Source organism: Vipera ursinii, assembly GCF_947247035.1.
Source record: "Vipera ursinii genome assembly, chromosome: 3".
In the NCBI taxonomy this organism is placed as follows: Eukaryota; Metazoa; Chordata; class Lepidosauria; order Squamata; family Viperidae; genus Vipera; species Vipera ursinii.
In genome coordinates this window covers 91540327-91566780 of record NC_139516.1, presented here as the reverse complement: position 1 = coordinate 91566780, position 26454 = coordinate 91540327, and the positions used below count along the sequence as shown (strand labels likewise).

Below are 26454 nucleotides of genomic sequence, written 5' to 3'. Positions count from 1 at the left end.
GGAATGGAACTGAAACAGACCACTCTGACTTTGGAAAGGGATTGTTTTGGATTAGAGCATTCTGTGAAGGAATATTTTATGACTATGTGAACTATGACTAGTTTAAGACCAAAATATCCAGATTGACTGACTATGTACTAATCTGCTTTTGGGGAGATTGCTTAAGGACTCTCCACCCTTCTTAGTTCTCTGGAAAGCAAAGGCAGGAGAGGGGGAATGCTTTCAGACACGCAAGAATCTGTTATTGCAACCTTACAATAAAGGTACAGGTAGTCCTTCCTCGCTGACTGCTTTGCTTAGTGACTGTTTAAAACAATGTAAAAAAAAAGAGATAGCTTTGTGACCAATCCTCGCATTTACAGTACATCATTGCAACAACCCACAACCACTATATGGGTGGTTTGCAACTGGCTTGCAACAAGCACATTAATAGAGAATGCATAAGTAAAATGCATAAGTCATGAACAGATGGTGTTTGGCTTAATGGCCAAATGGGAAGGGAGGTCATAAGCCCCTCGTGGTCAGATGATTTTTTTTTTTTGCTGAGTGGCTGCAGTACTTGGTGACCAAGCTGTTGATTCCAATTGTGGTTGCTAAGCAAGGACTACCCATCGTATTAACACTTATACCTCAAAGGGCAGAAACACTCTTCCTCTCTCAGTCCAAACTAACTCACAGGGTTATTGTGGAGATCAATCGGGAGGACAGAGTGCTATCTATGCATGCCGCCTCTAGCTCCTAAATGAAAGGCAGGATAAAAACCTAACAAATAAATAACAAACAATTTTAATTTTGTTGATTTGGTCTGAGGCTGCTTTTATCAGTTTTCCCTTAAAAATATTATTTTAAAGGTTATCTATGTTATATAATTTCAGGTTTTAGGCTAGAATGCTTAAAGCGATTAAGGTGATATGATTACTCTTATTTCCACCTTCGTGTCCAATGCCTCTCATCACATGTTTATCCTGGCTGTTCTCACCAAAATTCCCAGAATGAATCAGAATGAATGGAATTAAAGTTACACCCACTGAAAAAGAAGGAAGTGGATGTTTAATGTCCATGCAACACTTGTGACTGCAACTGTAAAGTTTATCCTGTAAAATACCCGCTATTTCCCTTAATAGGCCAAATAAAAGCCCAATAAATATACTAATTTCATTGGAGTTGCAATACATTACACTACACACCGCACTAAATACATAGCAAGTTATTTCCTAGAAATCAGAATAAGTGCATGGAGGCCAGGTGAGAGATGGGCTCTATATGACTTTCATAAATAAAGATTAATTGAGAACATTGCACAGTTAAAAAAAATCTCAGAGGTTTTTTTTAAAAATAAAAATAAAAAATATCTTGGTCCAATACTTGTGGATATGAAATTTATAAAACCAGTGGCGTAGCGTGGGGGGTGGAGGGGGGGCCGGCCGCACCGGGCACAACATCTGGGGGGGGGCGCATTAGATGCATTTTACTTTAATTACATCAGTATTTTCATAACAAACAATACATGTGCTTAGGGGGGTAAGGGTTTCTTTAACTAATCTAGTGGAAGAGACTCGAGTGCTAAAATCCACGGGTTAGGGGGCGCAAATTCCTTGCCTTGCCCCGGGTGCTGACAACCCACGCTACGCCACTGTATAAAACAGAAAGAAAGAAAATAATGGCTTTAATGTGGTGGCTTTGATACCCTTTGTGCCATATTGTATAAAAATCCATGTTATCATAGTGGGCAGAGGGGCACAGCCTTGAGGGACAAGGAGAATAAAGTTCAGATAAAAGAAAGCCTAAGTCCAAAGCAGAAATATAAATGAAAATGTCTCAGATAAGATCATCCTTCATTCTCATGCAGATAAAGTATTACAGTAAAAGACGTTCTGAGCTGTGGCATTGTTTTTTTTTTAATTTAGCCTATCTTGAAATGAGAACACAAGATAACCAAAAGCAGATTTTTCCACAGCCTTTCAAGGCAATGGTCATCGCATTTTGCCAATAGAATACTGTAGTCAGATCCTTACTTATAATTTTGTAGAAGACTAAGGAAATGTAGCTTGATTACAGATGCTCAGGAAATTCATAATTGGTACCATCATGGGATCTATTTCTCACACTATTTCAAGAAGGTTCAGATCAAAAAGGAGTCGCTTGGGTTTGGAAGAGATTACTCAGCTGTAAATGCACAGTCCAAAATATTGTAAACTACCAGAAGACACCTCTTCTGCCTGGTAAAACTTTGGTTGTATTTTCTCTAAATTTCTAGATATTGTTGAACTATGTGTCCAAAGAGATAATTAGAATTAGTGACTTACTCTTTAAATAATTAGATGAAACTTACGTTTTTGTCACCCATTTGTACCTGTAATTTATCAATGAAGAATGAAACATTCACACATTTCATTTATCTTATGTATGTTTCATATTTATTGTGCGCAATATGTGTCACAGATCATCTGTATGGAAGGAAATATATCAACTTATTCATCAGCAGCTTAGCATAATGTCTTGAAAATGATCCATTCACAATTCTAACCAGCATGTTGTTATATTTATATAATGGGGAAATAAGGCACCCAAGGCCATCAGTATCTCTAATATTAGTCTGGAGCTACCTAGTTTCCACCAATTATCATCTTAATTGAAGCATTTTAAGTAAGAGTCATACTCCCCATTCTACTTTACAGTTATGGATTTGATCAATCATATCACTCTTCTAATGACAGCAGAGCCCCAATGAACAGTTTTTGATTTCTACTGCCTTTGAACTAATGCAGAATACACAGGAAGAAACTGAAGAGTTCTCAGTGACAGACCACTGGTTTACTTGTAGAAATTTAGGAGAAAGGGTCAATCATCTCAATTTAAGACACTGAGACCATGACATATAAAGCCCAATTAAGTGCCTCTGCCTTTGAATCTGCAAAGCTGCTTAGCAAATTATAATGCTCAGAGTCTCTTGGCAATCGGCACAATTGACTTTTGAAGTACAAAGCCAATACAGATATGAATGACAGCAGTGCTTGCCTGATGCTCTTCCCGCTACAAACTGGTGGAATTTGTTTCACTCTTACTTTTAATACGCCACCATGGGTTTCGCCAAGTTATTTTCATTGACCACCTAGCCCAACTTTTCGTAACTGAGCAGACTTACGAACAGAACCATATAAATAGATTTCTCACTATTCTGCTACGAGAAATAGAAACTTATGGTTAATTTTCAACCGGGATTTTTTTTTAAAATTCCATTTATATCCCACCCTTCTCCGAAGACTCAGGGCGGCTTACAAGCTTAGCAGTAGCCTTCATTCTATGTATATACTTGCTTATTAGGGCTTTCACACACACCCCAAGCGGCATTATTACACAGTCAGCTTAATTGCCCCCAACAATCTGGGTCTTCCTTTTACCTACCTCGGAAGGATGGAAGGCTGAGTCAACTTTGAGCCTGGTGGGATGCGAACCTGCACTAATTGCAGGCAGCTGGTGTTACTTAAGGAGGCATTAGCCCACTGCTCCACCAACATAGAAAAAGAGGTGCGTTCCAGTTCCAGCTGCACTCCACAATGGCAATTATTCAGCTACACAGAATTGTAGCAGAGTAGAGGTGGCAGGGGGGAATGATATTGGAACCTGGAAGCCCCAAACTGCTTTGCTTCTCTGTGCTGCCAAGGCACTGGCATCTATGATAGTTCCTGTTAGCTTTTCCTCACCCTCCTCTGAGCAAATTCTAACCAAGTCTAGGTGGCAATAGGAGAATAAACAATTACTCTGGCCACTATGTGGAGCATTTTACCCTGTGAGTGTTGAATGGCTTCAAGAGTCAAATCTTCCTCTAAATTATTTCTTTTGTGAGGGGGAAGACATAGGAGTCATTGTAAGGTAAAAGGTAAAGGTAAAGGTTCCCCCGCACATGCGTGCTAGTCATTTCCGATTCTAGGGGCCGGTGCTCATCTCCGTTTCAAAGCTGAAGAGCCAGTGCTTGTCTGAGGATGTCTCCGTGGTCATGTGGCCAGAATGACTAGACGCCAAAGGTGCATGGAATGCTGTTACCTTCCCAGCGTAGTGGTTCCTATTATTCTACTTGCATTTTTATGTACTTTCGAACTGCTAGGTTGGCAGAAGCTGGGATGAGTAACAGGCGCTCACTCTGCTACGCGGCACTTGGGATTCGACCCGCCAAACTGCCAACCTTCTGATCGACAAGCTCAGCGTCCTAACCCACTGAGCCACCGTGTCCCGTTTAGGAGTCATTGTAATATTTTGCAAGTGTAAGGAAAAAGTGCACAGGTAATCCTTGACTTACAACCATCAAGCAGAGAACCAACCTAGAACAAAGGAGAAATTCTCTGACAGAACAATTAATCAGTGGAACGACTCGCCTCCAGAATTTGTGGGTTCTACAACACTGGAGGTTCTTAAGAAGAGATTGGATGAGTATTTGTCTGAAATGGTATAGGATCTCCTACTTGAGCAGGGGATTGGACTAGAAGACCTCCAAGGTCCCGTCAACTCTGTTATTCTGTTAAATAATGCAACACTGGGAATTTTTTTATATGTGACATTTAGCAACTATTTGAAGTTACAACAAAATTTGGGTGCTTGGCAACTGGCATATATTTATAAGAGTTGCACTCTCCCAGGGATAGCCAGTCACCATTTGTAACCTTCTCAGCCAGCTTCCAACAAGCAAAGTCAATGGGGGAAGGCAGATTCACTTAGTGACTGCATGATTCACTTAACTGCAATGATTCATTTAACAACTGTGGCTAAAAGGCTGTAAAATGGGATACAACTCACTTTACAAATTTCTTGCTTAGCTACCCAAATGTTCAGTTATGGTCATAAATCAAGGACTATCTGTAGTATGATAATAAACTGGTCTCATGTGTGCAAAGAGTCCTTACTCAGATGTAAGAAGTAACTTGTAGGCATTTGTATTTACAACCAAATGGAAATAGGAATATTCCCATGGTAGACACATGCACAAAACGGAGCACAAGCCAATTACTCTATATGCTTCTGATCTGCATGAATAAATGATTTCAAGCCATTCCAGTTTAAAAAAAGTAGCTGAAAAAGAAAGAGCAATTTTATTTAATTTTACTATAATAAACAAGTTCTTGTGGAACTTCTACAGAGCCACCAAAGATATATTTCAGGGCATTTATCACCTCCCTTCCATGCCCATAATATCCACAGACTTTCCAAACTAAATAATAAATTCATATAAGATTTTGGCATTTGTGAAGAAAGTCTCACAATGACTTGGGATGGAATCACTGAAATTTCATAAGATCTCAGATGTATTAGATGAGGAATCATGTGAGGTTATACTATTCTTCCTGTTGGTGCACTGCTGCTACTACAGCAAGCAAGCAAGAAATCCATTTCTTTCTCTGCACAGCTCTATGAAATCACTGAATTCTGTTGTTTTGCAATAAGGAAAGTAGAGTTGATGTAGATTAATGGCAGGATACAATTGTTAATTTCCATGAGCAGAATGATGGGAAAGTCTGGTTCTTTTCATTTATTTGGAACAGACTTTGAGGTGGGTGAAGGCTTCAAAGAGAAGGAGAGACCCATTGTGAAACTGGAACTCCTCCTGAATAATAGTGGATTCTACTCTACCTGCACAACTTGGGTATATGATTGTAGTATATCTTCTAGTTTGTATTCTAAATACAGAATTGAGAGTATGTAGCTATGAAGATAATCAGGATGTATTATATGCATGAAACAATACAATATGTTGAAGGATACCTAACTATGCATCTTATATATATATATTTTTTGTACCAACATCATATGTGAAAAATGCAAATTACATGCTGGCTCCTTCATGAAAACTATTATTATTATTTAATTATAGGCAGTCCTCGATTTACAACTACAATTCAGCCCAAAATTTCCGCTGTTAAGACAGCTGTTAAGTGAGCTTTGTCCCACTTAAGATCTTTCTTGCCACAGTTGTTAAATTAATCAATAGAGTTAATTAAATTAACAGTTGGTAAGTCAATTTTGCTTCCCTGTTGACTTTGCTTGTCAGAAGGTCACAAAAGATGATCTCATGACCCCAGGATACTGCAACCGTCATAAATATAAGTCAGTTGCTGAGCATCCAAATTTTGATCATATGACCATGGGGAGGCTGCAATGGTTCTAAGTCTGAAAAATGGTCATAGGTCACTTTTTTCAATCCTATTGTAACTTCAAACAGACACTAAATGAGTTGTAAGACCAGGACCACCGGTATTCCTTTTAACTTGAGAGAAACCCTGGATGTGTATCAAAGTGGCTCTCATTTCCATCAGATATCATTCAAATAAACCTTCAGCCTAACAGAGCCACATTTGTTCTTGGAACATTGAAACATTTCTTTGTCTGATGTCCAATAAGAAAATACAGTCAAGGTGATATTATTTTTTTATTTCTGTCCTTAATCCAATTTTGTAATGGGACAGATTTTTATTACCCCCCCAGTTCTTAAAAGGACACATAACTTGTCCAGAACAGAACACATCAGAACTTTTAAATCCAAAATAAATATTGGAAGTGCATTTTATTCCAATTTCTCCCACACCCATAGATTCTGCATTTTCTTACAAAGTAACTACTTTATGTCATTCTGGAATGATTCACATTAAACCCACACTAAATCCTGTTGATCAAATTCTAAAGCCATATTGCAAACCATGCCCATTACTTTGCCAACCAACAACAATCTGTTCCATAATTTTAAATCAGGAGGTAATTAAAACATAGTCTTCAAAAGAAAATGAGGTGGTAATAAATTTCACCATATTGCTTTAAGCAACTCTAAAATAACAAAACCGATCCATTAATAAAAGTGATCATCAGATCGAATGACACAACTGCAGGTATAAGAACAACATGAATAATGAATAAGTTGGGCAGGAAAATGGCAGAGAAAATATAATTGTAAATAAATCATTAAAATATTGCTAAGCATACTCCAGCCACTTGGATTATATCTATATCTATATCTATCCAAAAGACAAACAAACCCACCCCTGTTTAGTTTTCAGGAAAAAAACCACTCAGTTCTGTCCTCTTTTTAGGTAGTTGAATTGGGTAGTTGAACCCATTTATATTTCAATAACAAAACCATATCTCTGCTAAGTTAGTTTAAAAAGAATTCTTTAGATTAAAAGTAGCAAACAACGGAAAGAAAACATCGCAATGTAGCAATGCAAGGTTTTTCAGTTACAGAAACTGAAATGCAAGACACCTCCGTAGGCTTCATTAACTTCCTTAGTTCACATAGATATTCCTGCATCACTCAGCCCTACCTAAGAAATTCTTGTTCCATCTCCTGAATTATAAGAAAATATTTGATGCGAAGTATTTATATCAAAGAATTTTGTCTTCAGGCAATTTGGTGCTGGAAATCTGAGCAGGATCTGAAATTCTAATTCTAATAGAGGTATTAATAATGCATTACTTATTCAAGGAGAATTAGCAACATTGATTTCTGAGGATGGATAGATGGATTGATGGATGGATAGATGATAGATAGACCGATAGATGATAGGTAGATAGACAGACAGACAGACAGATAGTTGAAATATGCCAAATGGCACAGCTTTTCTCCATTGATTTCCTCATGATTTCCTCATTTGGATTTTATTGGGAAAAAAAATCTTTGCCATTTTCTCTAGGAGTGTCAGCACTTTGTCCTTTGCTATGGATCAGATTGTTTTACTTTGCATGGCAGTTGTGTTTCTTCTTCCTAATTATACTGCAATTAAGAAAAAGCTTCTTTACACCATTCTCTCCCTAGCATCTCCATCACTTGCTTTCTTTCCCTGTGCATTACAAAGGAAGAAACAAATTTGATTTTCGTTATCAACTTAGAAATTTTGCATTGGACCTAACTTGCTGCAGCTCTGTCACAGCCATTCTGATTCATTATCTATCCCCAGGGTAAACCTAAGGTCATTTTTTTTTCTTAATCAATCTGAAAACTGCGGCTCTCATGCCATAACTAATGATTTATTGCCAACAATAGCATAACTTATATAAAACTGCAATCTTTCACTGACATGCTTATAAATATAAAATACTGAGGTTAAAAAAAAAGCAGAAATACTTCCAGTCTATGAATGACAGATGCTCATTTGGGGAAGGTTGTCTGGGAGCTGTCAAGGCAACTGTGCTGTGCTTTCAAAATGTCAATATGATTCCATTATTTTGATAAAACATTGAAATCATATCACTGCATGAAATATCCAAAATGCACATGATCCAGCAAGAAGTTCAACGCTACTGTTAGTGCCTCAAGAAAAAAAAAGGAAGAAAGAAAGAAAGAAAAAAGTAAAAGAAAACAAAGAAAGTTGCTCAGAGCATCAGAGAAATATCAGCAGAAAACTCATGTGCTGCAAGTGCTGTTTCAGACATTTATCAAGGAGGAAGCTGCCTATTAAATAACCTGCTTGTTTCATTGGATATTTATTTATTTATTTATTTATTTGTTTTTATAAACCGCCCTTCTCCCGAGGGACTCGGGGCGGTGTACAGAATAAGGTGGGCATACAGAATGAACAATAGTGAAAAAAACAATAGTAAAATACAAACTGGGTGTAACGTGGTGTTTTTTTTATAGATTGAAAGTCATTTGTGCAAATAGGATATAATTCCCAATATAATACTAAGGCCTAAAGTGGCTCTTTTCCCAGTCTATTTTCCTCTCTTTTTTAGTTTCCTTCCTATTATTTTTTATTTTTCATCTCCATCTAGGTTACTAGCAACAAGACAGATGATTTTTGCCAGAGCTCTGAAATGAAATTAAGGCAAGACCTACCCAAAGCCCCAGAGCTGCAAGTTCTCCACAGCCGGTTCAGAATTATACATGGAATCAAGTGTCTTGTGATGCACTTAATTGCCCTTTTCTGGAAAATAATTCTTCATTTACTTTATGAAATTAAGGAAATTAAAGAAAATGTTTTTTTAAAGAAAAATCAGTATCAAGCTCAATGACAAGCCAGCTGAAGAATAAAACTTCTCGTTGCATCATGCATTTGTAGCTTTGCTATAAGAACTGTAATGAGCGCATTGCAAACCAAGCTGAACATACCCCACCAAAATCACCAAAATGTTTTTCCTTCTCAAATGCTGTATCAATAAGATTTGATGCTGCATAAGATACATCTGCTGTTTTATTTTAAATTAGGTTCAACTGAAAAATTCATTCTTCCATTGCTCAGTGCATGATTCCAGCTTTTAGTAACCTTGTGTTAACACACAATGCTCTTTTAACTAGAGCATTTTGCTGTTCTTCCATATTTATAGGATACAATGGTTGTCACAATATAGGAAATGCTAATATACCGAATGCAGGAATTTCTGCTTCCTTTGGGGATTGCAACTTGGACTGAAAAAACAGCAAACACGGCTAAATTTGGAATAACTGAAAGCAGGTATTTGCCCTAGAGCAAATCATGTTTTGAATGATTATTTTATAGGGAGATTAATTTGATACACCTATGTTCGGGTCTTTTGTGTTTATCTTGTTATATTGTACAATACATATGTGTGTATGAGTGTGTGCATTGCATACTTGTATGTTTTATCTTTATGCTAAGGTGCAATTTTAATTCATATGGAAGGATAGATATTGGGTATAATGAATTGGATGAATTGGAATTCTGCTTTGCTAGAAATCTAGTAGATTAGAAGAAGAGATGTACTTACAAATAAGAGCATAGCATTTCTCCAGAGGTCTAGTACATTTTGTCAAGACAGGAGACAACTCGTTTGTATTTCAAAGATCACAAAGCAGCCCAGTTTCCTATCTGTATTAATGTTAGCCACCCAAATGGAAAGGGAGAGAAACATGATGGTTTTCTCCCTTTCCTTATATAGTTATGGGAAGAACTTTTTCAGAATTTGCTGACAGGTAGTATCTCCCTCCCCCCTTAATTTTTAAATCAGTGTCATGCAACTGCTTGGATGTAGATGTGATTTTCTTATTAAAGTTTTGTTCTTTAAAATTAAATGAAATTCCATTTTTCCTCATGGATCTCTATTTAACTTACAAGTACCACTAAACCCTTTTTCAGTAAGTACAACTGTGACGAATATAAGCATTCACAGAGAATGTATTCCATTTCAACTAACAACTCATTTATTGAATTATCATTTTGCAATCTAACCTGAACAATATGACTCAATTGCTTGGCTGGTGCCTGAGTTCTTTTGCTACAAAAAAAAGCTTAATTATATATTGCTCAAGAGCTATAGCATTTTCAAATAACAGTTTGAGATTCTTTACAATCATTTATGATACAATACATGTGTTTTGCGAAAGCTTATTTCTCTCATTATTGCCAAAGGCCAACTTTCATAAATGGAACAATAAACAATGCAATCTAGAATTCAATACTAATTTTGCTGGTTAGTTGTAGGACTAATATTTGTTATTGCAGAATCAGGCTGGAGATTTCAATAATTAGCAGGAGATTAAAAATGTGTCTGATTTTTAATTATTTAAGCATCACAGGAATAAAAATACTCTGAAATGATGAAAGCTTGTGATAACTGGGAATAATTTTGTGGGCTACAATAACATTAACACGGATTTGTTCTATACCAGCCTTTGGTTGGTATATTTTGTAGTTCTGGTAAAAAGAAAGCAGAAGATGGTAACTTGGAAGCAAAGTCGATTGAATCTAATTTATCCAGTATGGCACTGCAGTTGTTAGTACTGCCATCCTGCTTTGCCTCATCACTACTACACTGATACCAGACTGATATAAAATCTGGGGAGGAGGGGAAGGGAGCTAGCAAGTAGGGAGGGAGAATAATGAAACTGAAACCACTCTGAGTGCCTGCCAGAGACATCCGCTGACTGACCATGGGAATGGAATGCAGACCATCACTGAGCCTGTCAAACTTCAGTACTCTTACCAAAACAATTTCTTGGAATCCAACTGGACACAAGGAGGTAGTTGGGAGTGAGGACCTGGGAAAGGGGAAAGTAAGTAGGCAGCTTTCGTGCTCAACCCTTAGATCTGGCTTTTTCTGTCTTGCAACCACTTGGCTTTAGCAAAAGTATCCCTTTCCCTACGAATGCAGTCAAAGGCTTTCTTAAACCCAACAACAGTTCTCCAAGAGGCATGGAAAGAAATGGTGAAATATAATGTAGAACCCGTGAGTAAAACAATTCTAGCTGCTAGTAATTTATGCATCTAGCACAGTCTTAATTTCTTTCCTATGATCAAGGACTAAGACAGCAGTTTTTCCAATCTAGCTCTCCAATAAATTGCTAATACACTTTGTTTAGCTTAGAAACTATTTCCTGGATCTTCTTATGCTCATTTCTTCCTCCATCTGTATTCATTAGAGTTTAAAAGGAACATCCTGTGTATAATGATGGCAAGCTGTAGACCAACACCATTTGTTTTAAGAAACATAATAATTCCATGGGAAGTACTGAACAGACTTCCACCTGGTTGAATGTATTTTCTGTGCGAAAGCTCTACAGAAACCAACTTTAAAATGCTGACATTTCTTGCTACCTCTTTTATACTTCTCTCACCCTGGTCTCTCTTTTAAACCCACATCATTATTTCTCCTGAAATAATCATTGCACCAGCCTGCCAATAAATTTTTTACATGTGAATGTTGCTGGAATTCAGAAGTGGAATTCCTCTAGGGATTACAGAAAGAACAATTACTGAAATTATTGGAATGTGACGCTTTCAGCATGCAAACACACACACACACACACACACACACACAGTAACCTACAATGTGACCTAACCTTGTATGAAAAAAAAAATAAAGACTTGAAAGAAAAAAAGAACCCCCCCCTTTTTAAAATGCTGCATTGTTCAAATAAATTTCCTGAGAATCTGGTTTTGTTTTAACTACCACAAGTTGATCTCACTGCAATCTCAGCTCTGAATTATCAACTGAAATAACATTCATTTCAATTAAGCAAACAAAACAGAAAAGAGAGACATTAAAATGATCTGATGGAGACAAAGAGAATCTCTGGCAATCAAGAAGTCTCAAAACTTACTTTTCATGCAAACCCTGATATCTACACAATTCCCCTCTTCTTAGGGGAAACCATATTCAATTTAAGCTATAAAAAGTGCTTATAACTTTGATGAGGAAGATCTGTACACATTATAAAAAGTCTTTTCATGTAAGATTCATTTTTATGAGCATAATAATCCTCAATAGATTGTTTTGGACAGTATGTTTTCTTCTTAGTCGCATATCCTATGGGTCGCTGATTCTATGAAAAGCAGTTAAAGTCATAATAGACCAGTAGGAATTTTACAGACTCCTACCTTGATTTGGGTTAGAAACCCCAAGGGAAGATATATTCGGCCATATCTTATCATACTTTGGAGGAGCTGCATGTATTGGGGGGAAAAATTAGGATTTGTTATTTACAATATGCGATAGATTTTAAAAATTTAACTTTGTATCTAAGCACATGGGTATGGAGAACAACACAGAGCACAGACATCTATCACTGGACTTTGTCAATGAAACATTAGGACAATATACATTACTGCCACATTGAACAAACAGAAGCAATTGATGATTCCCAAAACATTGAATGTACATTTAAAGATTTTGTGTATTCCTATGATAATGTTTTATCGTCTATAATTTAACAGATACAATTTAACATAGTGGATATTTATCATCTGGCTCTCTCTAAATCAGAGGCTTCTACAGAGTAGGGAAGATTGCCTACTTCTTTAGCAGCATAATGGATAAGGATGGTAAGAGGGAGTTTCAGCTGTTTGTTTAATTATTTGTTTAGATTTTTCCCTCTGGAGAATTTCCTGGTTCTAGGCATGAAATGGTACTATTAGTCAGCAACCTTATTCTTGATGTTCAGGAATTGCATACTAAGATTCCTCATTAAATCAAGCAGACAAAAGTCTCAGCCTAAATCTAAAAATATAAAGAATGATTTGGGCCAATATTGACAGCACTGATATTTATGTACCAAAACAACAAATTGGAATAATTATATTTGAACACTTAGAATACATTGCATTTTGTACCATTGAACTTTGCTCAGGTGCCACCTGACTTACCATGCTTCTATCCATCCGTTCCTAAAATGCAAAGTGGAATTTAACCACACCTTCCTTGGACACTCTATCTGATTTACAAGTAATCAAGTTTCAATTTCTTCTTTCCATCTCAGTGCATCTTGTTATCTATCTGGGAAGCTTTCTTGAACTACAGGATGGCTCACACATGCATGTACATCACACTGTTGATAGATGATTATCAAGTTTTTTTATGATTCCTACTGACCAGATATATAGATTTTCTCCATTGTGATCTATTCCTAATCTGGTCTTTTCGCACTGTACCTCTTACAGTGTACATTTAAGTGCAATGTACACTTAAAATTGGCAATGGAATGAGTGAACCATGGATGAGATGTGAAATAAAAATTTTCTCTGGTGCATATAGTTTTGATGCTCAATTTATGCATTGATGTTACATCTGAAGCCAATGAAACCAGTTATGAAAAAACCAAAAACAAATTAGCGACTGCTTGTATAGACTTCTGTGGTATCTACACCATGCTACTACTCTGCATAAGTTTGCTTCTTGTGAGGAGAACCTGTGGTATCCATAATTCTATTTAAGCCAATAACTCTGAATATAAGACTTTATTTTTTTTCACAAAAGCCAAAGAATAATACAGAATTTTAGAGTTGGAATGATTCACTAAAGTCACCTAGTGAATTGTTTAGTATGTTTTTTAAGACGTGGCATGTTTAAAGAAAATAATAAAGTGTGCTGCTATATCAAACCATTTATTTTCTATAAACTAGTTTTCTGCCTCTCTTACAAATACTAAAAATATACATAGAAAGATAAAATAGTTATTTTTTTGCCTGTGTGTTTGGATATGTAATACTCATGTGGAAATCAGCTAGTGTCACATAGTGAAAAGTGTTTTTTTTTCAATTTCCAAAAAGCTATCTGTGTTTGTGCATGCGCTACACAATAATTTTGATTATAATGGAACCAAATTTGATTCTGTTTCACTAGAGGGTATTTTTAATTGAATCTTCCATTATGTATGTCTCATATAAAGAAGAAAGAAAATGGAAGAGAGCTTTCATATGACATATCTATAGCTATTTTTTTAAAAAAAATGGATGGCATGTAACGCTTTTCTAAAACAGAAAAATATCCACTTTTTGTGATGTTAAAATTGTTTGAATCCTCATTTAATATGCTTTTTTAATGTTGTATTACTAAATGTCCTGATCATTCTGACTTGTTTTATCTTGATTTCCTATTATCATATCAGTCTGATTTTACTTCTTTAACCACAGCTGAGTACTCTTCTATAGCTTCTATAGTCTTCTATCCTGAGTGCTGCGTTGCGTAACAGAGTGAGCGCCTGTTACTCGATCCAGCTTCTGCCAACCTAGCAGTTCGAAAGCACGTAAAAATGCAAGTAGAAAAATAGGGACCACTACGGTGGGAAGGTAACAGCGTTCCGTGCGCCTTTGGCATCTAGTCATGCCGGCCACATGACCACGGAGACATCCTCGGACAAGCGCTGGCTCTTCGGCTTTGAAACAGAGATGAGCACCGGCCTCTAGAGTCGGAAACGACTAGCACGCATGTGCGGGGGAACCTTTACCTTTTTATACATATATGACAGTCACTTAGACAGTAAATTCAGGACTAGCACGCATGTGCGGGGAACCTTTACCTTTAGATATTTTAGAACAATTAATTTTATTTCTTTTTAATCCTAATTAATTGTAATTTTCTTGTTTTATTTACTGGTGTATGAACAAATAAAAATGGATAAAAATTAATCCTTTTTGTAATCTCATGCACTGTTCCTTACCTAAAGCACTATGACGTAGTTTAATAGAATAACTTGACACCTCAATTAATTGCATGTTTTTTTCTGTTGGATAAATGAGTAGTTTGGTTACATATTTTTGTTATGGATGCTAAACTGTCATTCATTTTATTCTACCTATTTAAAGCAACGAATTACAGTTTTCTGCATCACTTCCAGATAAGCTTAATAATTTAAAGTCTAGCCAAAACTGCCAAATTTGGGTCAGGTTTTTTTAATTATTATTATTATATAATCTGTTGCTAAATTGGGCACAATTTATGTAAATTCCTATCTCTTTAAACATTTCTCAGGAAAGAAATTATTTCAGTTCCTGTTTTCCCCTTATCATGTTACTTGCTACTACTAGATTTGTAATCTGCTAGAATATGCCCAAATTCATTGTCCTGTTAAATAACGATCTAGAGAATGGCATGCAACAAAAGACTGTTCTCTGATTAACATTAAGGCTTACATAGGCATCATCTGCTCACCTGAGTTCCATATTTTTTTTAACCCAATAGTTAGTTAGGGGAAATTATTCTGAGCATGTATGTGGCTATGGAATGTTGTTGTTTTTTTCTTAAAAAAATTCCTTTTAAAGTAAGTACATCTTTATTTCAGCAAAGCAAAACCTGTTCCCAAGTAAATGTTATCTGGCATCAGTTCAGTAGAGGCAAATTCTATTTTCTTCCAGTAGTCACAGCAAGATTAAAATGAAAATCTTAACACATTTTAATTAATCTTTTTTAATGGAGTGGGCAAATAATTGGCTTTGTTCTGTTTGTTTGTGCTGTAGGTGCCTGTCCATTTAGTTGTAGAATATGGTATGTCTATAGGAGAAAGAGAAGCAATGTTTATGACCTGAGCAACTGATACACATGCATATGTAATCTCACCATTCATAAGTCCATTATGTCCATTTTAATGTATTCAATGGCAATAGTACAGTTAGATCACTAATTCTAAAGTACAAGATTTGTAAGCCGTGATAGGAAAGTGTCTTCTGGAAACTGTGTTGAGCTAATAGATGCTGCTTAAATCAATAGGACTTACTTTTTACCATATTAGGTGTGTGCTAGATTTGTGATTAAACAAATTTAGTTGTTCTGGAAATTTTAGAGTCAGGTTAAATGCATAATTAACACATACATTATGGTCTTTTTTTTAACCCAAAAGAATAATGGCTGCCCATCTACAAGCATATTTGGGAAGAGCTAATTATCTAAATCTATTATTGACTGGCTTTAGATTTGGATATAATCCAGAAACAGTTCTTCTTGGGATGTGACATGGAAAATGCTAGTATGTTGCTTCTCCAAACAATCCAAGTCAAGGAATATGTAACACCAGTCCTGAAAGCTGTGCACAGGTTGTCAGTGAACAATTAAAGTCAATTGAAGTGTTGTCATAAGTTTGCAAAACCATAACGTGCATGTATGTAAAATATTGGTTTCCTAAATGTCAGTCGATCTGTGCCTTAGACCCAAGACCCGGCTTTTTCCCCAAGCATTGGGCTAAGATGGGGATTAAGCTGCAAGGATGATTGGTCTGGCACCTGGGGAGAAGCTACTTTTGTTTTAAACTTTGTCTTTCAGGGATTGTAAGTGAGCTCCCTAGAGTCATCCTATTAGATAGGTGGCTGTAAAAACTTGATAAAGAAATAATAAATAAATTTGTTTTTATTTTAGATTTATTGTTTTGCAAATTGTTGATTTTATTACAATAATTTTTATTGAACATGGTTTTTATTTTTTTTAACTGACCTGTGTTTAACTGGGTGGAAATAATTACCGTATTAATAAGAATGAGGGGTCCTTGGTGCTGAGCTTGGTTGTTATCTAGCAGACGTCCTCAAACTAGGCAAGATCATCAGTGTTACTAGTGCCCTATTTTACCCCTGAGCTACAAATATTCCTTATTGATTAATAAGAATCCGTGTGCCCAAGACCAGGAGACAGAGGGACTGAAGTTCCTTCCACACCAAGGCTAATCTTTATGTATATAATTGTAATCCAGATTTAGTTTGGAGGAAAAAATAAGAATTTTTCCCTCTTTGTATGCTATTTCTTTTGTTTTTTTCTTTTAAAAATCTGCATGTATTTTATAGCAAATAATTTAGCTACTTGTGTAATTTGGCTTTTATAGATGTCTGTCCCAGGAGGAGTGAAGGATATTTTGCATTTTCTGCTGTATTTACAAATCAGTCATACAAAAACACCTGCTCTTTGTAGCCTAGGGCTGAAACCTGTAAGTGGATTAAGATGAGGATTAATTTTGAACAAAATCACCAGCCCAGTGTTTCAAGAGGTTCCTTTTTATCATGAAATCCAAAATATATAAATGGGTCTTATTTTTAGAAGTTATATTCTGGTTGTATTAATGTAATAGGAAATTAAAATGAAACATTAAGCTGATCATTTTATTATAATAATATGGTAGCTTTCATTCTTATTTGGAACTCCCTTCACTGTCTCAGAAAGGCTATAAAATGTAAGATTTGGTAATAGGCTGTCATCTGGCTCTGTCATGGCAAGGAAGCTGTCCACGTTCCGTGGGCTTCCAAAGAACCACTCTACTAAACCAATCCTTATAATAGTAGTAGCAGATGAAGAAATTGAGCTTAACTGTTGACTTGGTTCTTGTCTTAAAGGAGCACCATAACAGCTTAGAATGTTCCCTGGAGAACATCAGCCATTTGAAATGAAAGCTAAGTCAAAGCTGAGCTCCAAAGTTGTTGCTCACTGTGTTAGATTATATCCAATACAATGGTCAACCTTTTGCAGTAGTTAGCAAGCATGGAAAGTGGAGATTCCTATTCTGAAATAATGTGACCAAGTGGATGAGGAGGAGATAGGAGATTAGAGAGAGGAGGAGAACATAATGGGCAGGTAGAACAAGAGGCAAAGATAGGTGGAAGGCAAGAGGATAACACTGCATCTTGTGATAGGATTGACGTGTAAAAGCAGTGCAATAGAAAGAAGATACAGGAAGAAGTTAAAATCTAGTGTGCACCTGAGTAAGAAACAAAGGGAGAAAAAGAAGGTAGAAAAACCCACAATAGCAACATTGCTGGACTCCTTAGAAGCTAGTAGTATCCCCGTGCACAATAACTGTGGTGTTATCTGATTGACAAAAAGGATACCTGCAAAAGTTTGCATCTATTTTTGGCATTTTCAATGCTGAAACTCAATCCTATGTAGGTTTTGTTCAGAAATAACACCCAATGGGTTCAGCACGAATTGCTGTTTAACAGAAAAATCTGTACCTGTTTGCCTGAGTAATGAGTCATACTGGTATGTATGACTCATTAAGTCTGACATTTGCATTGTCTAATAATTTTCCTAGCTTACTCAAATATCTATCTCACTGAATCCATACTGCTTTTTTTCCAAGTCCAAAGTCTACTGAACTATGGATGAAAACTCTTTCCTCTCAACACAACTTCTTTTTGAGCCTTGTATCAATTATACAATTTTTTTCTGTGAAAAAAGGTAACAATCATGCAAGATATTAAGGGGAGCTTTTTGGTAATTTGTCCATTCTTGGCTGGATATTCTATGAACATCACTCAATTTCTGCCCATTTGTCATTTTATTCCATGCCCGAATGGTGGGATAAAAACTTCTGAGTCACCTAAAGACTTTTGGGGAGGCTGCTTGTGAAGTCTTTAGGTACCTGGAAAAGATGAGTCATTCTCAACATGCTTCAATCAGAATCCTTTAATAGCTGGGCTATATAATAGTCACTCATTCATTTACTGCAATTTGTTAGAAACTTTCTTTTCCTGAACAGCAGGAAAATAACATAATAGTGCTGAGATCACCGCAGAGATACAGATAAAGAAAAGGTACAGAATTGTAATATTCAGCCTATAATCTCAAAAAAGGCTTTTAAAAGAAAAATATTAAAAGGTACAGGGATTGGACATAGAGTTGGTTTAGGCACTGTGAATATGTGAAAGGACAGAGAATGTATTCATTACATTTACATTTCATATTTTCTCCAGGATGTTATTTATAGGACTTTCACACTGCTTCTTATCTAGGCAAAGAACGGAGCCAGATCTGATTAGTTTAAGCACTGCTCTATTCAGAGACAGGGTTTTTGAGAACAGGTCTTTATTCCTGTAAATGATTAGGCCACCTAAAACATAGTTTTATTTAACAATGAGCTCTCAACTTTCCCCTACTGCACGGATGTCAAACTTGGCACGTCATGTGAGGTGTCGCGATGTATTGTGACTTTTTTTCCACATTGGAGTGGGCACAGCCTCCACATGATGCAACTGGCATCATGACACTCCTGCCCTACTAGATGTGTGCTACGATACTTGGCAAATTACTGCTCGACAACAGCTACAAGGCATAGCTGTACAGGAAATCCTTGACTTATGACAGTTCATTTAATGACCGAAGTTACAATGATACTGAAAATAGTGACTTGTGACTATTTTTCATGCTTACGACCATTGCAGCATCTCCCATGGTCACGTAATCAAAATTCATATGCTTGACAACCGATTCATATTTATGAAGGTTGCAATATCGCAAGATCACGTGATCACCTTTTGCGGTCTTCTAACAAGCAAAGCCAATGGGAAAGTCAGATTCACTTAACAACCTTGTTATTAACTTAAAAACTGCAGTGATTCACTTAACAACTGTGGCAAGCAAGATTGTAAAATGGGGCAAAATTCACTTAACAAATGTCTCACTCAGTAATAGAAATTTTGGGCTCAGTTGAGTTCGTAAGTTGATGACTAACTGCACACAATATTATGTTATATTATTTATCACATTTTATATTAAGAATAATGAAAAACAGTTTGAAAATAAAAAAAATTGGGATAATTTTCCAGTTTGGGAATGCCTTACAAATGTGGTCAGGTGACCACATGGTTTTTAATGAATTAAAGTTTAATTTCACTCCAGTTCATTTGAACATGGCAGATACTTCTCTGAGTAGAGTGGGTTTTTAAAAAGTTGTACATTTCCCTGGAGAGGGAAGAAACCTTTTGGCGCAAATTGGAAGTTAGGGAAATTGCAACAGCAGTTGGGATAACACAATCTTTTTAAGTGTGGTGGGTGACAACAAAATGGGATATTGTATAAATACTTATGTCCTTATAGTAGCAAATAATTGGCCAGGCCAAGTTTTGAATGTTAGTCCCTGGAACCTAGACACAGTCACCTGCCTCCAAATATCACTTTTTTTGTTTATTTTATTCAACCCCCTGCCCCATTCCACTTGGGCATCTTCCTCATATAATTATAAGAGTAACATCGAAACAATCCTTAAATTTGTTGCCTCTTTTAATAAATTATTATAATTAGCAATGCAATGGAAATACTAATAGATTTTAACTGAATGTCATTCTGAATAAGTCTGCTTACCAGGTTTTTTAAAAAAAAAAGCTGGAAGGGGTGAAAGTCTCTGGATTTCTGGTGGAAGACTGCTTCACTAGGTAGATGATAGTGTGGAGAAAGATCAACTTGTTTTTCTCCTGGATTTCACATGGAAAGGCAACCTTCAGCATCCCAACAGAGACATGTACACTAGACAGGTAAGTCACAGTTTAAATGCATAGTCCTTAGTCTTATTAAGAGAGCCACTTTGGTTAAGGCACTGGGCTAGGAACTGGGAGACTCTAATTCTAATCCTCCTTTAGTACAGAGCTACTTGGTGACCTTAGCCTAATGGCTTTCTCTTAGCCCTGGGAAGAAAGCATTGACAAATCACTTCTGAAATCTTGTCAAGAAAATTTCAGGGACTAGTGTAGGCAGTTACCAGGAATTAATACTGACTCAAAGGCACCAACACAAACAAACAGTACTCTAGTTCCAAATGAGCACATATGTACATACATTAGCAAATGTACCAATTTATTCAAAGTCAGCTATACTTTTGAAGGTAGAGGATTTGGATCTTAACCATGGCTGAAATTTAATCTAATCCCTGGGTACATTCCCCATACACTGATAGGTTTTTGCCAACCTTCTTGGCGTCTAAGCTCCAATCTCTTTTGAAGACTAGGATTCAATTGCAAGATTTTTTCCTCCAGGGTCACTGTTGCCATTAGGATAAGAAAGTGTTGAAAGCAATCTTATGGTAAGAATAAAGATATGATTACCAATTTGGTGTGCCATTCATTCCCATTTATCCACAGATGAAGAGTTTTCCTTTTGTGCTCTGGGAAGGTTGAAGCAATACAGTATGTCCTCCATAAGGACATACTCTTATGTTGTCCCAATGTTATGCTTTTTGTCAGCATGATCATGTTGTGTCACAATATAGATAGATGGATAGATATAACAGTGGAGAAATTTTTGTAGTAGATGAAGGAAAAAATGTACTCAGCTGGGACAAGAAAGCTTCTCCAATTCTTTTTTTTAACTATGCAGAATATGAGATTCTTTTATTTTCTGTTTTTAAATTTACAGCAACACTATTTTTATTCTGTACGTATGTGTACATAATATGGTCACTGACCAAAATGAAGAGAATGTATTTGACTTGATCTCAACTGGGGTAATCCAGTTCATTTCTCCCCCCAAACATGTAAGTACCTATTCTGTCATGCATACACTGAAATGTGTTCTGTTCCCCTCAATACTGAAGTCCATAAGCTTGAAAATTGCTAGCAGAAGGGGCTTTATCCAGAAATAAAGAAATGATCAATTTTGTTATTGTAGGTAACTCTCTGAAATCCATGGGTTATAAACCTCAAAATTTAAACTGTTGCTTGGCTGATGAAGGGCAGTATATACTGGACTCAATTTAACTTTAACTTTAGGGTTCCACACTGGGATTTCTACCAGGTGTAGCTTCCCCCGTCCCTGCCTGACAAATTCCACCTGCTGAAATTCCCTGTGACAATTACCGGAGGCAGAGGAAGCCCTGTCTTCCTTGGCATCTGGCCACACTAATTGCTACCGCCGCTGCCCTTAGGCCTCTTCCAGTGAAAGAAAATTAAGACAGCGTTGCTAGGCAACAGCTGACTTTTCCTTGCAGCTGTTCAAGGTCTGGTTTCTTGAGGTGGCAGAGAAAAGTAAAGCATAAAATTTATTAAATGGTTCCAAGAGACTGTCTTCCAACTTCCTAACAGAGCAATGTTTGCATGCCATTATAGCAAATGTTATTGGCTTACCAACGCAGTCTTTCCCCCCCCCCATAAATTGAAAATGGGAAGTTGTGGATATGTTTACAAGACTATCACACCATGTATTAGTAAAACTAAGAGGCTTCAAGAAACTAAGGTTTGAGTGCAAAAGAGGAGTCTACACGCAAAGACTTCAATTCACGAATTTTACACAACTGGGCATTTCGGTTGCATGGAAACCGTGTGCACAGACATTTTATTGCATAGAGATTAAGATCATCAAAGGTCTAATTCAGTATTTTTCAACATTAGCCATGGTTAAGATGCATGGCCTTCGACTCCCAGAATTCCTCAGCCAGATGCTGAAGTCCATGCAACTTAAAGTGGCTGATGTTAAGAAACACTTGTCTAGCCAAAAGTCACTAAAATTATGCACTGTTTATAAGGTAGATGGCATTAAAGGCTTGGGTGTACATGGAAAAATAAAGATATAAAATCAAACTAGATATTGTGGCCGTGATGCCCAGAGCTGCAGACAGAATGAATAAGGCACTAATATAGGGGTTCTGAACTTGGTGTCTGTGGATAGGTTTCAGAGGGTATGTGAATTTGTATGGGAAAAAAAAATAAAACAGGGCTTTGAATGCTTGTAAACATCAAAAAAGATTGGATGGTTATACATGATACAATCATTATCTTTTGGTATCTTGATACCTATTATTTGAGCATAATTGCTTTATTTTGTAGTACAATCTACAGTATATGCATTTTATTTTATGCTTTTAAGTATATTTTTCTGAGAAACGGTCAGTAGCTTTCCAAGAGGCTCCATAGCAAAGAAAGTTAAGAACCCCTTTAGTAGTTGTTGTTAATATGTCTTCAGGGCCAGTGATATTAATGCAAAGATTAAAGGTAATGGCGACCCCCGGCCAGGACTTCATTTTTTTAACAAACAAAGCTTTATTGCAGTATTGTGGATGCTCACAAAGGAACCTCATAGGATCTGCCTCTGGTGACACAATGGCTGGCAGAAACAGGCTGGTGGCAATTGCAAGAGATGTACTGACCAGATCATCATTAGATGGCAGCAAAGAGATACAGGAAACCTTAAGACATATTTTCTGGGTTGGCTTGGATGGCTGCTAGAATGGGAATTAGCAGGCTAGAAATCTATTGCAGCCGGGGATTAACTGAGTTTAAGCTGTTTCCTAGTTAATAGAGAATAAGGAACTTTGGAAAAAGTTGTATTTCATAGTACTTTGAGGATAGTCTGCACTCATGGTCCAACAGGTCAGATACACATTAAAATTGGTAAACTGTCAAGAGTAGAGGTAGAAGATAAGTTGAGGTAAAATCCAGGATCCAAGGGATAGTAAAACAACCTACATGAGGATGAAAGCTGAGTTTTGAAGAGTAATTCCCGACATCCTTCCCAAGAGAGAATGCTACAGATTTGCCACTTGGTTTCCAGCTGAAGTACATCACACAGGAGCTCCATAGTCTGCCATTCTATTAGCATCCCTATGTCTTTTAACTAGCTTCTTACAATTATGAAGTTCAGCTTTCTGAAGCTTGATTAAACACCTTTGTCTAGGATTGAGGAGCTGAACTTCTGAGACTGAGAAACTGTCAGGGACGGTGAGAGAGAAGGTCTGGGAACTTGCTGATCCTATAAAAGCCAGATTGGAATAACTGATTTCAGGACTGTGGGGTCTCCAGGAACACATCTGCTGGTACTGGATGCCTCTGATTGTGGTCTCTCTAATTCAGGAGTCCCTAAGCCCTGGTCTTCAGCCCTCTGGCAGTCCGCAGTCCATTCGGAACCGGGGCAGGGAAGTTGTGGGTGAGCAAGCATGTGTGTAACTGCATTTGTAAAAGCAGCACATGCATGCATGTGAAACCATCCCCTCCCTCCTGCCACCACCACTGTCTCTGCTGGTCTGCCGAGCTGGAAAGGTGGGGGAACTCTGTTCTAATTCTATTCTGCTCAGCTGAGGACATGTCCTCCAGCAGAGCCATAGCTCCTTATAGTACAACTGCACAGTGCAGTCTATTTCTGCCAAGTACTGTAAGCATAGATAGATAGATCCTACTAGATACTGGTCACATGTATATTTCTGTTTATGAATAGGTGAAGGCCCCAACGTTTTTTGTGAGTTGCTATTTTGTAAATGTAACTTTATAACAGAGCTTCCTGATTTTTAACTGAAGTGTTCATCTTAAAAATAAGAAAATATCTCAAGCTGCTGCTGAATTAACTTCCATATCCACAGATAAACCCAGCAGCAAGAGTATATGGCAAAGATGATGAACATGTTGAAAACAGGTGTTTGGAAAGTAGCCCCAGTTGCAAAAATGGCACAAAGTATTACCAAATAGTCCACTATTTTCTTATTATAACCTGCAACCTGATTCAAACCCCCTTTTAAAAACCATGCTACTAGTTGTATCTGTTGGTGTGATCCAAAAGGACTGCCTATCAGTGAATGTATCTAGCATTGGGCAGCTAAATGTCTAAAGCAATTCAATATAGTAAATACTGATGGATGTGTCTTTTGAGTTGCGATTCTTTTATAAGGAATATCACCAGATCAGCTACCAGAGTAAAAATTGTATTAAATAACTTTTATGTTCATTACTTTTCTTAAAAGGAAGCTGTGATGATTAGCTTGCTGATATACCAGCTATTGAAACAGTCCTCAGGAAGCTATAAAAGAAAAGGATAGAGCAGGTAAGGACTTCAGCAATGTGTCAGAACATGCATATTCTGATCAGAGTGCTAAAAGTATACAAGAATATTCCTGTTTTCAATTATGAAATGCTGGAGGAAATAGTATTCTGGAAATGGAAAAGTTTTCCATTTGAGTTTCTTGTTGTCTCTGACTTCCTCGGTGTGTGAGAAGTGAGACAAATTGCAACCAAAGATCCCATTCCCTTCCTTCACCTAGCATGCCTGGCTGAGGAGTTCTGGGAGTTGAAGTCCACAAGTCATAAAAAGGCCAGGTTTGAAGACCCCTTAACCCAGGCTCTGTTAAGCCCTTGCCCTCTGGGAAATGAGGAGTGGGGCTTTTAAAAGGGGTTTGGCTGCCTCAGAAAGGGGTCATTTGTTGACACTGGGAGGAAGAACCTGACAGTGGAGGTTCTGTATCTTTTCAGAAAGAAGAGAATGAGAGAGTAGGAAGAACAGAAGGAGGAAGATGAAGATGGAGCAGCCGCCACCACCCTGGTAGATGCTGGAGAAAGGAAGGAGAAAAAGAGGCAGGAGAAGAGGTTTATGACAGTAAGAATGATGAAGCAGCCCTTACAATCAACTCAGGGGAAGGATGTGCAAGTCTTTTTCCTCAGCCTCCAGTAAAAGCTAAGTCACCCAGGTGCTGGCAATAAAAGACAGGAGACAATCTAGGTGCCAGACATATAATTATGTAAAAAAAATAAGTACACCCCCCTCTCTTTCTTTCTCTTTTACATATATGGACATATTAATGTAGATAGTCTTTGCTTAACAACCACAATCAGGATGGGCTACTCCGCTGCTAAGTGACACAGTCGTTAAAGAAGGCATCACATGATGGAATGTAGTCTGGATTCCCAGGAGGGAGGGGCTTCATTCCAAAGGAGCAAAAGATAGTGAATGTCTATGGAGACTCTTAGTCATCCAGGTCATGGTTGTCCCAAAGGTGCTTTTTCAAAAGGCAACTAGACTTTGTTTTCCCTTGAAGATGTTTTGATTCTCATCCAAGAAACATCTTTGATCATGTGACCATGGGAATGCTGTGACAGTTGTAAGCGTGCAAGGACTAAGTCATATATTTCACTGCCACGGTAACTTCAAACAGTTACTGAATGAATGGTTGTAAGTTGAGGATTACTTGTATTGTGGCCCAATACTGTATCTTTCTTTTGTCTGACCAGAGCACATTGTTCCAGAAATCTTGGACTTTCCCTAGGTGTTTAGCCAATCAGAGCAGCCCTCAGCAAGAAACTGGGAATAACAGTGGCTGATGCCACACACGAGAGGATCAAAATGGTAGGAGAACCAGAATCCAGGGGCAAAAGTTGGTAAAGGGCAACCTGGGACAAAAGTGTTCCAGATAGACGAACCTAAATGTGATGTATAAAGTCTACGTAGAAGATGGAAACAGAAGTCTGAGCAAAGAGCCACTGAATCTCATCAACATAGTCCTTGGCCTTAAGAAGCTGAAATGGAACAAGTCTCACCAGGTCAAGATGACACTGCCCAATAGTGAAGTGGCAGACAGACCACTCAAGACAGCTGGTAACTTCAACAGGTTTATTTAGAACAGAGCAACTGATAACAGAGACGTTCGGCTTTTTATAGTCTGCAACCGGCCGGCTGGTCCAATCAGTGGCCGGTCTTTTCCCGCTTTGCTTTCCGCTCCAATCAGCTTCGCGGAGCATCTGACAGCTCGGTTCCTCGTGGCTGGGCGGCTTTGTATTGCTCTGACAGCTGAGAGCTGTCAGC

At 37.3% G+C, this 26454-nt stretch overlaps 1 protein-coding gene across 2 annotated transcripts in view; it reads right to left on the bottom strand.

Annotated features, from left to right (window-relative positions):
* The window catches only part of NTNG1 (netrin G1), a gene marked incomplete at its 5' end in the record, with an annotated part of 263764 nt that overhangs the window by 47011 nt on the left and 190299 nt on the right, over positions 1-26454 (bottom strand). The window contains one exon of one of the 2 annotated variants that reach the window (XM_083360484.1): positions 12315-12380. The exons of the other annotated variant lie outside the window; for it this stretch is intronic. Coding sequence (XP_083216610.1) covers positions 12315-12380 — 66 coding nt within the window. The remainder of the gene's footprint in view (positions 1-12314; positions 12381-26454) is intronic. 2 annotated transcript variants of the gene reach the window in all.